This window comes from Thunnus thynnus, chromosome 12 (genome assembly GCF_963924715.1).
Source record: "Thunnus thynnus chromosome 12, fThuThy2.1, whole genome shotgun sequence".
NCBI classification, from domain to species: domain Eukaryota; kingdom Metazoa; phylum Chordata; class Actinopteri; order Scombriformes; family Scombridae; genus Thunnus; species Thunnus thynnus.
Window position 1 is genome coordinate 16,996,042 of NC_089528.1, and position 14,107 is coordinate 17,010,148.

General features: G+C 42.1%; 1 protein-coding gene across 10 annotated transcripts in view; it reads right to left on the minus strand.

The window, feature by feature from the left end:
• The window catches only part of LOC137194238 (zinc finger protein 521-like), a 90,383-nt gene extending 76,533 nt beyond the window's left edge, over window positions 1-13,850 (minus strand). For 3 of the 10 annotated variants that reach the window (XM_067605946.1, XM_067605945.1, XM_067605943.1), the window contains exons 1-2: window positions 13,001-13,695; window positions 5,794-5,850 (exon numbers count right to left, since the gene is read on the minus strand). In XM_067605946.1, the coding sequence (XP_067462047.1) occupies window positions 5,794-5,850; window positions 13,001-13,040 (97 nt within the window). In that variant the 5' untranslated portion in view covers window positions 13,041-13,695. The other 7 variants (XM_067605952.1, XM_067605950.1, XM_067605951.1 and 4 more) reach the window with 4 other exon arrangements.
• Between the last annotated feature and the right edge of the window lie 257 nt (window positions 13,851-14,107).

The following is a 14,107-nucleotide window of genomic DNA, read 5'->3' on the forward strand; positions in this document are numbered from 1 at the left end:
TTAACTGGCAGCCATTTTAAGCCCCACTGATGCAAGTGCTCTTCAGCTTGTCCTGAAACTCCGGAGGGGAACATTAGGAGGAAGCCTGTTTTTTTCACCTTTTTTTTTCGCCTAGCACACAGTTAACAGTGCCTGAGGACAAGGAATGTGTAGCACCGATGTGCGCAGGTGTGGGTGTATACGTACTGGTTGCATATACACATGGGCGGCCATTTTAAGTCCTCCTTCTGTAGGGTGCTCTGAAACTGTGAAATTCCTTGAGGAAAGGCGTTCCAGAACTCATCAAGGCCACCCAGGATTTTTCCTTTCCCCCACTTGCGCCAAGTATTGATGTAACATCACACCCTCCATTGTCCTTCCCTCTTGGCGACTAAGGCTCTCGGAACATGCCCTCTAAAAATATCAGCACTGTGGTCCCCGGTGGGACCATGCAGAACAGAAGGTGTTTCAAGAAAATGAAAATCCCAACCCAATCCTCACAGATGCAGGCCTTTCTTGCTCTGGGGGAAACACTTCTGACTGAGGCCAAAAGCCACACAATATAGACTTATGATTCATCCACACACACAGACACAGAATTCACAATATGCACTGAAATGCGAACACGTCATGTCTTTTTTTTACAGGGTGCCTGTGGAAGAGGTTAAGACTTTGATATTTTTTTCCAGCGGCCTTTATGAATCATTAATTTCCCTAATATTACAGCTCAGCTCTGTCAATGAAAACAACTGATGGCTATGTTTAAGAATTGTCGGTTTTATCTGAAATAAAATACATATATCAGTGCAGGATCCAGATGCATTTTATTGTGCTTTTCATATTAAGTTGATATTCTCATATTGTTTAAAGGGTTATAGATCTACGGTTCTGACTAAAGAGAAAATGGGAAGTTAATGAGCTTAAAACCAAAAGAGCTTCATGCATACATGGGTTTGATCTTCAGTCCCTTGTTTTCTCTTGTCGAGAGTGACAAGTTTCAGCTGCAACTTCCAGTGAATCCAAGCTGGGTCAGTGCTCTTGGTCGAGCTGAGTGACCACCCTCCGGTGCACCACTGTGATGCTGGATGCTAGAAGTGTACTGCTACATGTTGGGGGGGTTGGGGCGCAAGGGACAGGGAGAGGGGGTGGAGGGGTGGGGGGCTTGACACGGCAAGGTCACGTCCAACCCTGGGATTAAAGAGCCACATCAATACTGAGGTTCCTGTGCCTCTGGGCCTCATACAGTAATCCATCAGATCAGGACATCCTCTTCTACCAGTCTCTACAGGCTGGACAGCAGATCAATACTAGCATGCTTGGAATGGCTGACAATTACATGTGAAATATGTGGGGAAGATGTGTGGCATATTGAGAATTTTTCATCATCCTTAACACCCTTGTTAATTTTGTTAATCAGCTTGACAATGTTGGTATAGAAGGTAAGGACAAGAGGGAGGCTACATTGACCGCTGATCCATATTCTGATAAGGTCAGCTCGAAGTAAGATGATCGTAGCTCAGTTTGAGAAATTATTCATGAGGGGAATATAATGAAGATCTGACCGAAAGATTTTTAAGGATGAATTTTCAATCTTTATGGTGCTAAAAGTGCATTAGTACTGTACTTATAACATGTGGAAATCTGGATGGTGATTGACATCCTACATCTTAGGACATAATATATGTCTGAGTCTGGGTCCATCCATCATACAGACTCTTGTCTCTTACGATGTCTTGTGACATTTATCATGCCACAACTTTCATCTTGTGAGTTGAAGAGTCCCCTGGACCCCCCACCCTTACATTATTGAATATTTCTGCTCTTAAATATTTATAACCCTTTAATTGATATTCTCCTCTCTGCTCCATTAGCCCCACCAGGGACCCGTGGTCCCTCGCAGGGAAGCCTACACTCGTCCCCCCACTGTCTGGCCCACACACTGAGACAGGTGGAGACACTGACCACAGGGAGAGGAGGGAGGGCATGAACTTATAGGAATACTCATAGAAAAAAAAATACGAAGAGGTAAAGAGATGAGTCTGGCCAAACTGCAAAGTATTAACTCAACAGAATTTTTATCTGAAAAGTTAACTCTCACCATGAACCCTGCCTTAAACCTCACTAGAGATTTTATGTCTAACCCTAAACTTAAAGATTAAATAAAATACTGAGCGCCTGGAACAAGGAAAAGAGGCATAGAGATTTGTTGTTGGGTACTAAGATATTTCTGAAAAGCAACATGTGATGGATGTCAGTGTTTTAAACCGAAATTCATTCAAATCCAGCCCCAAGACACTGAGCACGAAAAGTGTGAAATCACTGAGGGCTATGTTCTTACTTGCCTGTAGATACAGTATGTCGAGCTCCGTCAGGGTTTAGCCTGAGTCTTTCTTTGTGCAATGAAAGACCTCGGTGTCGAAAACATCATTACCCGCTCACCCATCTCCTCATTTCCCTATCATTTCCCAGAGACCCTGATCCTATGATGCCCCCTCCCCAGCAACCCACCCTACAACCACCCACCCCCAAGTTCAAATTAAGAATTTATTTTAACCAGCGAGCAGCTTCTGTCGACACATGTCGGCGGGCCTGATCAAAGGTGAGTACGCTCCTTTATCAGAGTGAGGGAGGCTGTCAGAAATAGGAGGACATTAAGATTGAATAACCTTCACACGGTTGCCGGCACCTCATTATTTAAAAATCTAAAACTTTTGCCGAACACCCGCCATATATATAGGTCACACTACATTCTAATGCCACATGTGCCTCCAAGTGTATCCTCCTCTGTGTGAATGGGATTTGGGGCTCTCCACTTAGACCGTCACATCCACTGATCCCCCATCATTAAAGAACGTCATGATCCGACGATGGGGCTGTGTGCTTGACACTTGCCAGATTGTTAACTATCGTCAAGAATTTGCATGAGGAGAGAGTGCTCATATGGTCTGCGCATGCTATTTGATTTATCTGCTTCAAGTCCTCCAGATTCACATTTAGTACTAATAACGGTTTAATATTTTGATGCATTTGAAATTCGAAAGTAGATTAGCAGAGGTGTTTGTCAAAAGCCGTTTCTCTTAAAAAATGCTGAACACATTGCAAGCACCACAAGTGATGCGGAGACAGAGAATGTTTCCTACCGTGTTATATGTTACAAATAAACATGCAGTATATTTATGAAAATTTTATGATGCATGCTGAGATAAAGATAAAAGTACCGGAGAGAGAGAAAAGGTGCCAAACAATTACAGGAGTAAGAACAAACAATGAAGACAACACATAGAGCACTACATGAAGGAAGCGGCACATATAATCACAGGTATACAGACAGCATCATCCACCATTAAAATCTCTGCACCAAAAAAAAAAAAAAAAAAAAATATGAGCATACAAAGACGAATGGAAATCAAAGCAGTTGAATGAGAAACAACATTTGAACATGCCAAATGCTCTCTTTCTCTTTCTCATCCTATCTCACTCACCCTCTCACAGGGAGTGATAATATTGAATGGAGCGCCTTGCTATGCCATTAGTGCAGTAAAACATCAAAGGAAATGAATAATAGAGAATATGATTTTCTGAAGTGGTGGAGTGAAAGAATCCCTTCCTCTTCCTGCTGTAGTGAGCCCTGCAGTACATTGATCTGTGGGCAGCCTGAACCTCAGCCAGAGTCAGTGTCTCAGACACCGCACTACTACTCTACACTACGGCACCTTGCCACCCAGACACCCCTTCAGATCTCTGTAACACTTCTATTTGCCTCAGTCCACTCCACTTTGACAGAGCTGACACCCTCTTCCAAAAAACAGCCTGAATCTGACATAGCCGAGAGCAAAAAAGAAAGAAGGAAGAAAGAAAGGGATGTATATATAAGAGAGAAGAAAAAGCACGGAGCATGTGGTTATAATTACACACAGGCAGCGCAGTGGTAAAGCCAAGCTGCAGATCTTAAGCCTGCTCGACACTCTCTGGGTAAAAAAGCGCACTGCCTCATTAAATCTCAGATATCACACTGTTCCTGCCCCTCTATACTATGCATAATACTGTCTATCTTTTAGAGGGCCTCTTTTGTTAGCATTTCTCCTTTGCCTTTGCTACATATCAAACATGAATAAGAAACAGGATGCACGGCCTGTAGAACACTTGCAGAGTCACAGAAGAGCACGACTGGGGGTCTACTTATGAGGTAGATCTTGACACCACATCTGATTAAGCCCTTAGCCTGTCAGGAGTCTAATGGCTACCGTGTCCGTCAAAGTAGCAAATGAATGAAAAGCAGGTAGGCTTTTCCGCTGCTTTTCAATGTGACGTTAAAATAAGCTCGTTTGGACAGTGGTTTAACCATTGACTATGAATTACTGCTGTTACGATAAAGACCTCATGACACACAGACGGCAGTGAAACATTCTAAAAAGTTGGCGGCGAATAGCAAGAGAAATCTCACAGCACTGTAAAAGTTTGCCGCCACAAACAACTCTTTTCTTATTGACCATTCGTCAAGCTGCATCCTGCGAGGGGGTTAAAAAATAAATCAGTCAGACGAAGTCAAATGAGGAAAGTGAGAAATTAATTTGTGCGCCCTCCTGATTTCTCCACAGGCAGACATCGATCATGTGGCGGCTGTCTCCCCTCACTCTGGAGATAGAGGTGGTGGAGGGATGGGGAGAGGGAGATCCGTGTGTCTGAGGGGGTCGTTGTAATCAGGCACACTCATTAGCTCTGCTTTGGCTCTGGATGACAGGAGGTCTCTGAGGCGAGTCTGCCTCCTATGCCCAGTCCTTCATCCCTTGAGCTGGGGTTAGAGGGGCTAAGGAGGCTGTTTCTTTCCACAGAACCACCCACCAATACCTATCAATACACATTAGCACAGCGGCAGATAGATATTGCTCTGCTTTTTCCAGGGACGGATGAAAATGTAAAAAAAAAATGTTGAGTGATATTTGTGATCTTTTATAATTTAAAGGGTCAATTAGATACACACAGAGGGATGATGGGAAACACCAAAGATCAGAAACTGCGCTTTCTGTGCAGTAAGGCTTTCTGCTGTTCAATCTCAAACCTACATCTAAATACCTTAAGTGTAGGTTTACGGAGAGATCACACACAAACAAACCAAAAAAAACCCCTGAGAAAATAATAATGCAGTCATATGCAACTGAGAAAAGCCAGGATGTGTTATAGTGGTGCATGCAGTGTCTGTATTTTGCACAGGAGCACTCAGAAAGCTATGGGTAAATGCTGGACTAATGTGGCAGCCTAGGTGTACCCAGGGTCCCTAGCCTGCTGGGCAAAACCATCCATATCGGGTTTAAAATAACCACGCCTGAGACTTAACCTTTACCAGAGACAAATGAAATGAAAATATACAGTGTGGTGCATCAGGAGCAGGCTTCATTCATAGGGGGCTTTCTGCTAGCCTGACCTGAATTACTGCTCTGTTCCTGGAGGGCCACTGTGAATGGCACACGTGGAGACAGGACACATTCATCTGGGTAGCTCTATTCTACATCATACAGAGGGTTGGGAAACAAAGAGTCTAAAAAAACCGGCAGGAACACACAGAGACACAAGGACAGCTATAAGCACACCTGCATGTATGCATGCACACAAATAAAAAGAAAGAGCTATACTGCACGGTCCTTTTCTTATAAATACACATGCAACCATGCAGTTTACAGTAGGAAAACCTCAAAAGCAGTAAACACATATCATTCTGAACCCAACAAAGATTTTACAGACAGACAGACACACACATACACAGACACATGATCCACTTTCCAGCCGAAAATGATGAAATATGAAATGGAGTATTACCGCTTGGAATGGCAGTCCGCCCAGGACTGTGCTGGTCCTCTGTCACATTGTCTTCTACTGCCAGAAAAAGAGAGAGGGGGAGAAAATGAGGGAAAGAAACAGTTAACAGCGAAAAACAAGTTAGACACATTGAGATTTCCTTCTTTTTTATTATTTACTACTGAGATTTTCTGTATGGAAACTCCAAGAGATTTCAACAGCTTTCGACAGCTCAACCTGTGGTTTGGGAATCCACGCAAGCCTTTCATATGTATGAGGTTTGGCAACAAGGCAAACAGCCACCCACGTAAATAACATATTGGACTGGGTAATGACGTGATGAATTATGAACGTCTCCCATGAAACGTCCCCCCAACGTCAACAGTGACCAAGTGAAAAACACCTTGATGACTGCATTAGGAAGAAGGTTATTTAGTAGCTTGGTTAGCTAAATTAGATGGGTATCAAAACGAAGATTTGTAGACGCTCATATAAATACGGACCTTTCTTAAAGCTAACTAAACTTAACATGCAATAAAAAACTTGTGTTTATAAAATGTTATATATTCAAACTACGTGCCATAACTGCCAAAGCAGCTGCAAAGTGCTTTTGCTCTTTAACAGAGAGGCTGACAAAATAGTGATGGCTTGATCGGCACTCAGATCTGCTCATTAGGCGCATGGCAACTAAACCACTTTTGACTTTTTGACAACAGCAATGGCCTTGAAAAACACGACTTCTGTTTAGTAAAAGGTAGGAACCTTTTACATTGGAGCCTTTTTGGAACTGGTGAGAGTTCCTTGTGGCGTGTCAAGTACAAGAAATGAAATGGATTTTAACAGCGGGAAGAGAACAAAAGAGTCTCCCACCTGTTCCATGTAAAATGAGGGTCTCACCGAGGACTTCTTACGCCTCTGCGTTCCACCCCTGCAGTTGAAATGCATTCTCCATTATGTCTTTTCTTTCTAGCCTTTCATTTTCCTGGGCAAAGAGGAAGGGGGAGTCTGACAGGACCTCCCAGTAGGGGAGTGTGGCAGTGACTGCCAAAGCAGAAACTGGCGCACTTTTAAAATCGCACAAAATATCCTGTACTTTGCATAATTAAAGCAGGATCCTATGGTGGCAGAAGCCTTTCCCTCAGGGGAGCACAAGTCAGTGTCAAGCAGGGTGTCAAACCTCAGTGAAAAATGAAGAGGAAAGTGTCGAGCTGTTTCTTGTGAAGCCGACAAACGACAGAGCAACTATGTTTCGCTGTCAGGCCTTGTCCAGCCAAAACTGAATTCCCAAGGAATTCTTATGAGAGGCTTTTATATATATATATGTATGTAAAAAAAAACATTTGTAAAGAAATGCCAATATTTTTTCAAATACATATAAGAATGTCTTTAATTGGAAATATTTCCCTTAGTAGCCATTTTAAATAATGTACACAGAAAATATGCTAAACAAACAGTCATGGGTCTGGCAATTAATTAGTGAAATCAATTAAAAATGATGGAACAGACATAGTTAGACACCATGGAGGTATGTCCCTCAGAGCCACCAAAGAGGACTGTATCAGCCAACACAGAAACCTTGTCCTGTTAAAGGAGGCCTTAGTGACTGACGCCCTGAGACTTTAATGAGTTTCTCTAGCACTGTTGAGCGCCTTGCATCTAGGATCATTTAAATGGGCTGGGGATGGGGGGTCCTAATAAATCCCCCATGGTTCTATCAGAGATTGGTGGTGGGAGCCGGAGTTTTTGTTTTGATTACCGTCCCTGTTGGTGAAATGAGGGAGTTCAGGCAGAAAATTCTATTTTACAATGCCATAAGAACTTAAACATTACGGCAGTTTGCGATGATTTGTCACCACTGTGAACTTATTAAAAGTTTTGTCATTTAAAGTAAACAACTTCCATCAAAGTGCAAATTCTTTTCTCATTTGCACCTGTCTTCTAGATAATTAATAGCTAGCTAGGAGCGATCGTAGAGGGTAAGCTGTCAAGTAAGGGCAAACTCCTGTGATGTTTCATACAAGCCGGACATTTGATCAACAATCAGAACACAGTGCAAAGACAAATAGCTGGACAGTTTTAATTAATATGCTCTAAAGCTCATGATCAGCTCATAATGACTATAACTTCAACAGAATACAACTCAGTCCACAGTGTTGTTAATGCATCACTGCTATCAGTTAATTAATGTTTGACAAGGTACAGTGTATCACTCAGCCGGTGACAAACTGTAATCATGCTGCTAGGTTTTGTTGATACAATACCAAACACACATGGGACCATTTCAGTGCTGCTCCTTTGATTTTCAAAACGCGGAGCAGGAAAAACATAATCCCACAACAAGTAGTACAGCATTAACGGCCACTAATTAACACACTGGCCACACACAAAAAATGAATGCAGAATAACTGTCATTATATTGTGAGTGACAATCCCCCAGACAGGACATTTCCATTTTAGGAATGAATTAATTTTCTACAGATAGGCGAACAAAACAAGAGGCTAAAACAAGATACGAAGTAAAAAACACACAAAGACACACAAAAATAAAAATACAAACAAAATTTAAAAAACAGATTGATCACCACATGTACGGTCCATAAGACATCACACCCGCATAAAACTAATGATTTAACAGACATGAATAAGCAGAACATGACAAACTCTCAGCAGCTTAGACCTTTTCTAATCCATCAAATGAATTCCTGCTGTGTAACAGAACTGAGTGAAGAGTGTGTGTATGCACGCAGGCATGTGCGCATACATACTGTTTTGTGCTTTTTACATGTGGATTTGCCACGTATTTGTGCGTGTGTGTGTACGTGTATGCTTGTGTGTGTGTGTATGGGTATCTCGCAGCACTTCTCAGGCATAAAAAAGCCCTGAGTGTGTTCCTGGATATGCGTGACTCATCTGCTTGGTTACAACCAGCTTGGACGATACAGTGCCGAACACAATGGCTGTGTAATCCGCCCTGACTGACCGGGAAGGAGACGCTCGCCACAGGGACTACAACTCAATTTAGCTCGGGTCAAGAGGTCAACCCTCCTCAATTAGGGCTGGGAAGGGAGGGAGGAGGACACACACTGCACATGAATAACTTTCTTAATGAGCATTATTTGAACTGGTGATTAGTGTCATAAATAATTTGCAATAGAGGAGCATGTTAATCATGTTGCATAATATTTGTAATCCACGTACTGTAAGCAAATCATAAAAGCACTTTTTCTAAAAAATTAACTATACCAGTCACACTAAAAATTTCATGAATCAATAATCCCATTATGCAATTATTATAAATTTAGCTTCCAAAAAATATTAACGCTACTCCTACAGACATACTAGACAGATGCAAATAAGCTCAGCAACGTATCATTTCAATTGCAGCAGTGGTGGAAATCAATCATTGTCTCTGAATCAGAGCTCTTTCTCCATGTGGCAGACAATCCATGACAACAAGAGAGACACATGCCATGGAATAAGAAGAGATATCGGCCAGCTCCCGCGACACCCAGTCCAACACACTGAGCCGCATGTCAAGCGCACTGACAGCCGTGCTAATGGGATTTTTCCACGGCTCCATCATAATTTCCTTAATGATAATACTAACCATATTTTTGTGTCACATTAGAAAAGTGTTAATGGGTGTTATGCCACAGATCATTAATTGTGAACAGACTGGAATAGTGCAGCTTCTATAAACTAAGAATGACACAACTGCTAATAGACATTTTAACAGGAGGGAACAAATACAATGGAATATTGTATATTTCTGCACTTTTAATTGTGCAAATTAAAAAGAGGACTTTATTATATTAAACAAATTAAATATAGTGTCTTTACAAAATATAAAGCAAAATAACTAGTTTTTCTGATTAAAAAAAAACAAACAAAAAACTTAATGCTTAAAAGTGCCATCACACTTTTTTTTAGTTAGACAGGCCAGTGCTTATGAGGAGTGAAAGGGGGAGTGGTTATGCATCTCTAGGTGTAAGACATGCTGTGAAAGAGTGACAAAGCATCTTAATAATATCTTGTCTTTTCCAAAAAGAAAAACTACAAATTACGACAACTGTGGATTTTTAAAAAAATACATATATATTTTAGTTTTCCTTGTATATTATAATTCAATTGGAGTTTTACTCACAAGTATCCAGACATGAAAGTAAATAAAAATGTACCTCAAGCGCACTTTGTTTTTGTCTGAGCAGAAGAATTTTCACTTAAAACAGACTATTATACTAGCTTTATTTTTAATGGGCCCTTCAAAGATTTCATAAATCAACCTGTTCTGTGGGGTTGCTATTTTAAGTGTAAAATAATATTTCCTTTCATGTATAGCCAAGCAAAACTCCAGAGTTCACTCATGTGGCGACAAATTTCAGCTCCTCAAAAACATCAAATATTTAAGGTGTACATGACACAGCGCTGATTTCATGACAACCGCTATACTTAAAGTAAATGATGCAGAAAATATATTTATATATGCATATGACAGACCTGGAAACTTCCTCCTCAGCCAATAAACACATCAGTACCGAGACTTGAGAGTGTCATTTGTGCTCCAAATGAAAATATCAACCCAGCCTCACATTATTCAGGAAGTGCTGTAGGACAGGCAACGTGGCAGTCATCACACGCTGCATGCAGGATTGGGAGTGAGATCCTCCTTTCCTCGCTGCTCACCACTGACTGAGGCAATGTGCTGACCCAAAGCCTCTACACATCAAAACAAAATTACAATGTGCCTACAGTTGAGAAATGTAGAAGGCTCAGGATTGAGTAAATGTCAGTGGCTAGGGTGAAGTGTTTGCATATAAGCGAATGATGTATGGTCTCGCCCTGTGCCATTTATTCCCCCAAGCAATAACATAGCCGGATCTGTCTCTCAGACTTAATTGAAACGGGACTTGTAATGTTGCCCTTTTCCTCGATGGGACCAAAAACATAACCTCTGACTCCCACAAGCAGCCAATACTGAGAAAGTGGGTGTGTACGTTGGGGTACACAAGGGAAAAAAAAAAGAGTGCCAACTGTCACAGCATTATTTTCTCATCACCTCCACATTCCATGTCCATTCTAGTCCCTCAAACGCCGCACATGATGCCCGTTCTGCCTTCTCTCCATGTTCCATCGGCACCTCTATTTATTTTCCCTTCCGCAGAACAAAGTGTTCTTTCTGCGCAAAAAAAGCCCCGTCCGCACTGACCACTGCCTCAAGTCAGCAGAAGACAACCTATAAAAGTGAAACCTGAACTCTGCAACCACACTCTGTTTGCGAAAACATACAGTACATGCAGACACAGGCTCACACACATGCAAGCGCGTGAAGACACGTATAAAAGCATGGTGACACACCTTAAGGGATACGAATTCTGTGTTCAAAAATATATTTTTTTAAAAAGTTCCCAGTGAAAATGACAATTCTTGTCCTCTACAAACAATAGTGAAGAATGCAGTGTTAAGCAACAATTTAAAAAAAAAAATGACAAGGAAAGTTATTGTGGACATCTGTATAAGTGTAGCTCTGTCCCAGAGGAAAGAGACAGACAAAGAACAATAAATAACATCTGCCTGGCCTTCCTTGGGTCTGCTCCAAAACAGGGAAATATCTATGACGTATCTGCATTTCTGCTCCGCTCGAGCAGTCGGAATGAAGACATAAAAGTCGGGATGTTTTGAGCTCTACATTTTTTCCCATTTAAATTTTAGTGGCAATAACAAAACAAACAATGTCATCACTCTGACTTCATTTGCATACTGATTTGCTCACTCTCTGTCCCTCACACTTGCACGCATAGATGTACACAAATCTTAACAGATGTTCTTCTGAATGCACACACAAACACACACTTGTAGCATGTAGGCATGCTGGCAGGAGACGATTATATATAAGTGATGTGTCTTTTGAGAATAGCAAATGTCACACCAACTAACAAAAAAACAGTCAATGCCAATCTGGTCTGAGAAAATAGGAAATCTATGTATAGAGCTGTTTACTGTGAATAGAACAGTGCAGGTCTGGAAATAGAATGTGACAATTTTAAGATGTGCATGCACTCACATTTCCACCCTCTCCTGGGTATTGATTTAAAATGGTGGCTGCATGAATGTACTACCGCAGACCATGTAATCTTCCTTTGAGATGAAGACTTCCGAGAACGAAAGGGGAGAGAGAAAGGGGTCCACAGACCACAAGCTGGGAATGTGAAATTGTGGGCAATTATTTGCTGAGCAAAATACAATGCCTGCCAGATGAACTGGAGCTCAACCTCCAAAACCCAGCAGCTCCCCCACCAAAATGCTACAGAGAAAAGTAGTGTGTGAATATGTGTGTGTGTGTGTGTGTGAATGTGTGTGTGTGTGTGTGTATGTGTGTGTGTGTATGCATGTTGCTCTGTCTCTATTTCTCTCTCCCTCCCCCTCTTTCACCCTCTCACACACATGTAGGCCTACAGTCAGACACAAATGCGTGATCAAATTACCACCAGTCCAACTGTTTAAAAAAAGTAACAAAAAATGGGAAAAACAACAAAAAATGTGTTTATTATTGCCTAGGCACGTATCTTGACATGATGTGCAAAGATTTGACATTTTAAAAAAATATTTAAAAAAAGTTCAGTTAGCCTATTTTTCAAGATGAGTAGTCTGGCTGCTAAATCCAGATGTTTACAACTTTTTAATGAACATGTCCAATTAGCACTCAACACTAAGCCCACATCTAATTCCTTATTCAATTGAAGTACACACACATATATGCTGTATATAGCCTACACACATACATGCCCTCCCTTACCCCAACATATAAAATGTTTCCTCCTTAGTTTCTCAGACTGGGGGGGGGGGGGGGGGGGGGGGGGTGCGTCACGTGACTCTGCACCCCATTCCATCAAACGGCTTAAGTTCCGACCAGGAGCGTCTTTAACACATCCAGATGTTTGCCAGCGTCGCGCTGCACTGTTGCTCTCTAAATTATCCATGCCCTGCCCTTGCACTTTAACTATCATTACAATATTGTCTGAAGTGAAGCCGACCACTATTTCCCCGATACCAAGTGCGTCCATGCAGTCGATTTCATGCGCAACACAACAGGAAGAACACTTCGAAATGCGTATAAAGGGGAGACCGTTACATTTCAGTGAGCGATAAGTTCAGTTCATGCTCGTCTAGACTTTGTCATCACCTTAAAATAAAATGTTTGAGAGCCACCAAACATAGGCTTATCACTTACCTTTCAGGGATCTTGGTTTAGCTTGCTTGCGGCGCGACATCCTATAGAAAAACGCTGAAGTTGCTCAGTTTCTGACTGATAATTTGTGTAAAGACGGGATAGTCTAAAGGTAGATTCTCTCTAAATGTCACTGGCCGAAATCGCGGCTGCCCCTCTAGCATTACAGAAAGATGCAACTTAGCCCTCGCCGTGCGGTCTAAAACACGAGTTTGCTGTTATTTTGTGATGAGTAGGTGGATGTTATAAAATCCAATTAGACCGATCGGTATAGGCGACTCTATTTAGTTGAGCTGGGTATCGGGAAAAGTGTGAGAATATAGTAATCCCGTCATGCGCTTCCATTCTCCGGGAAAACACACACGCGTGTAGGCATGATCGTTCGTTTAGTAATAAAAGCGGAATATTTGCTTCTCGCCTCTCATCTCAAATGCATCCGCGTGAGAAAGACATCAGCAAAACGCCTCCTGTGAGAGTGCAAAAAAATGCAACAAAACCAAAAAAAGGGAGGAAAAAATGATAATTACACTTTTCACTTCATATCCACCTAACAGCATCAAAACTATTATAGACTCTTCCTTTTCTCACTCCAGTCAGCTAATCATGAATTAGGTTCGGAATCTGATCTAAGTCTACGTCTAAATTGCTCTTAAAAGAGGATGAAGAAGCAGAGAGAAGATGGAAGCTCCCTCCTCATCACAAACCTGCAAGGTCTTGGACTGCGCTGTCGCTCCGGTAGTCCACATAATAATGGAAAATGGAAGCAAGGCCCCCAAAGCCATCAGGATGGCTCCAGAGGGGGCCCCTACCCCGCAGGGACTCGCTCTGTACGTAATCACTGAGGAAATCATTGTCAGCCTGCCTGCACTCACACACAGACAGAGAGGCATGATTAAAATCCTAGGGATCATGGCAAGATGCGGATTGCTGGATCTGCTGGTCCCCGGATCCGGAGTCGAACTCTAAACCCAAAGTCGGCTTGCTCACCCTGGCGTCTCCTCTGCCTCAGCTCGCCGTCGGCCACTCTCCGTCTACGGCAGACGGACTGGTCCCCCTTCTGGTAGAAATGGTTAAGCAGAAAGACATTTAGTGGGGCTGTTGACATATATG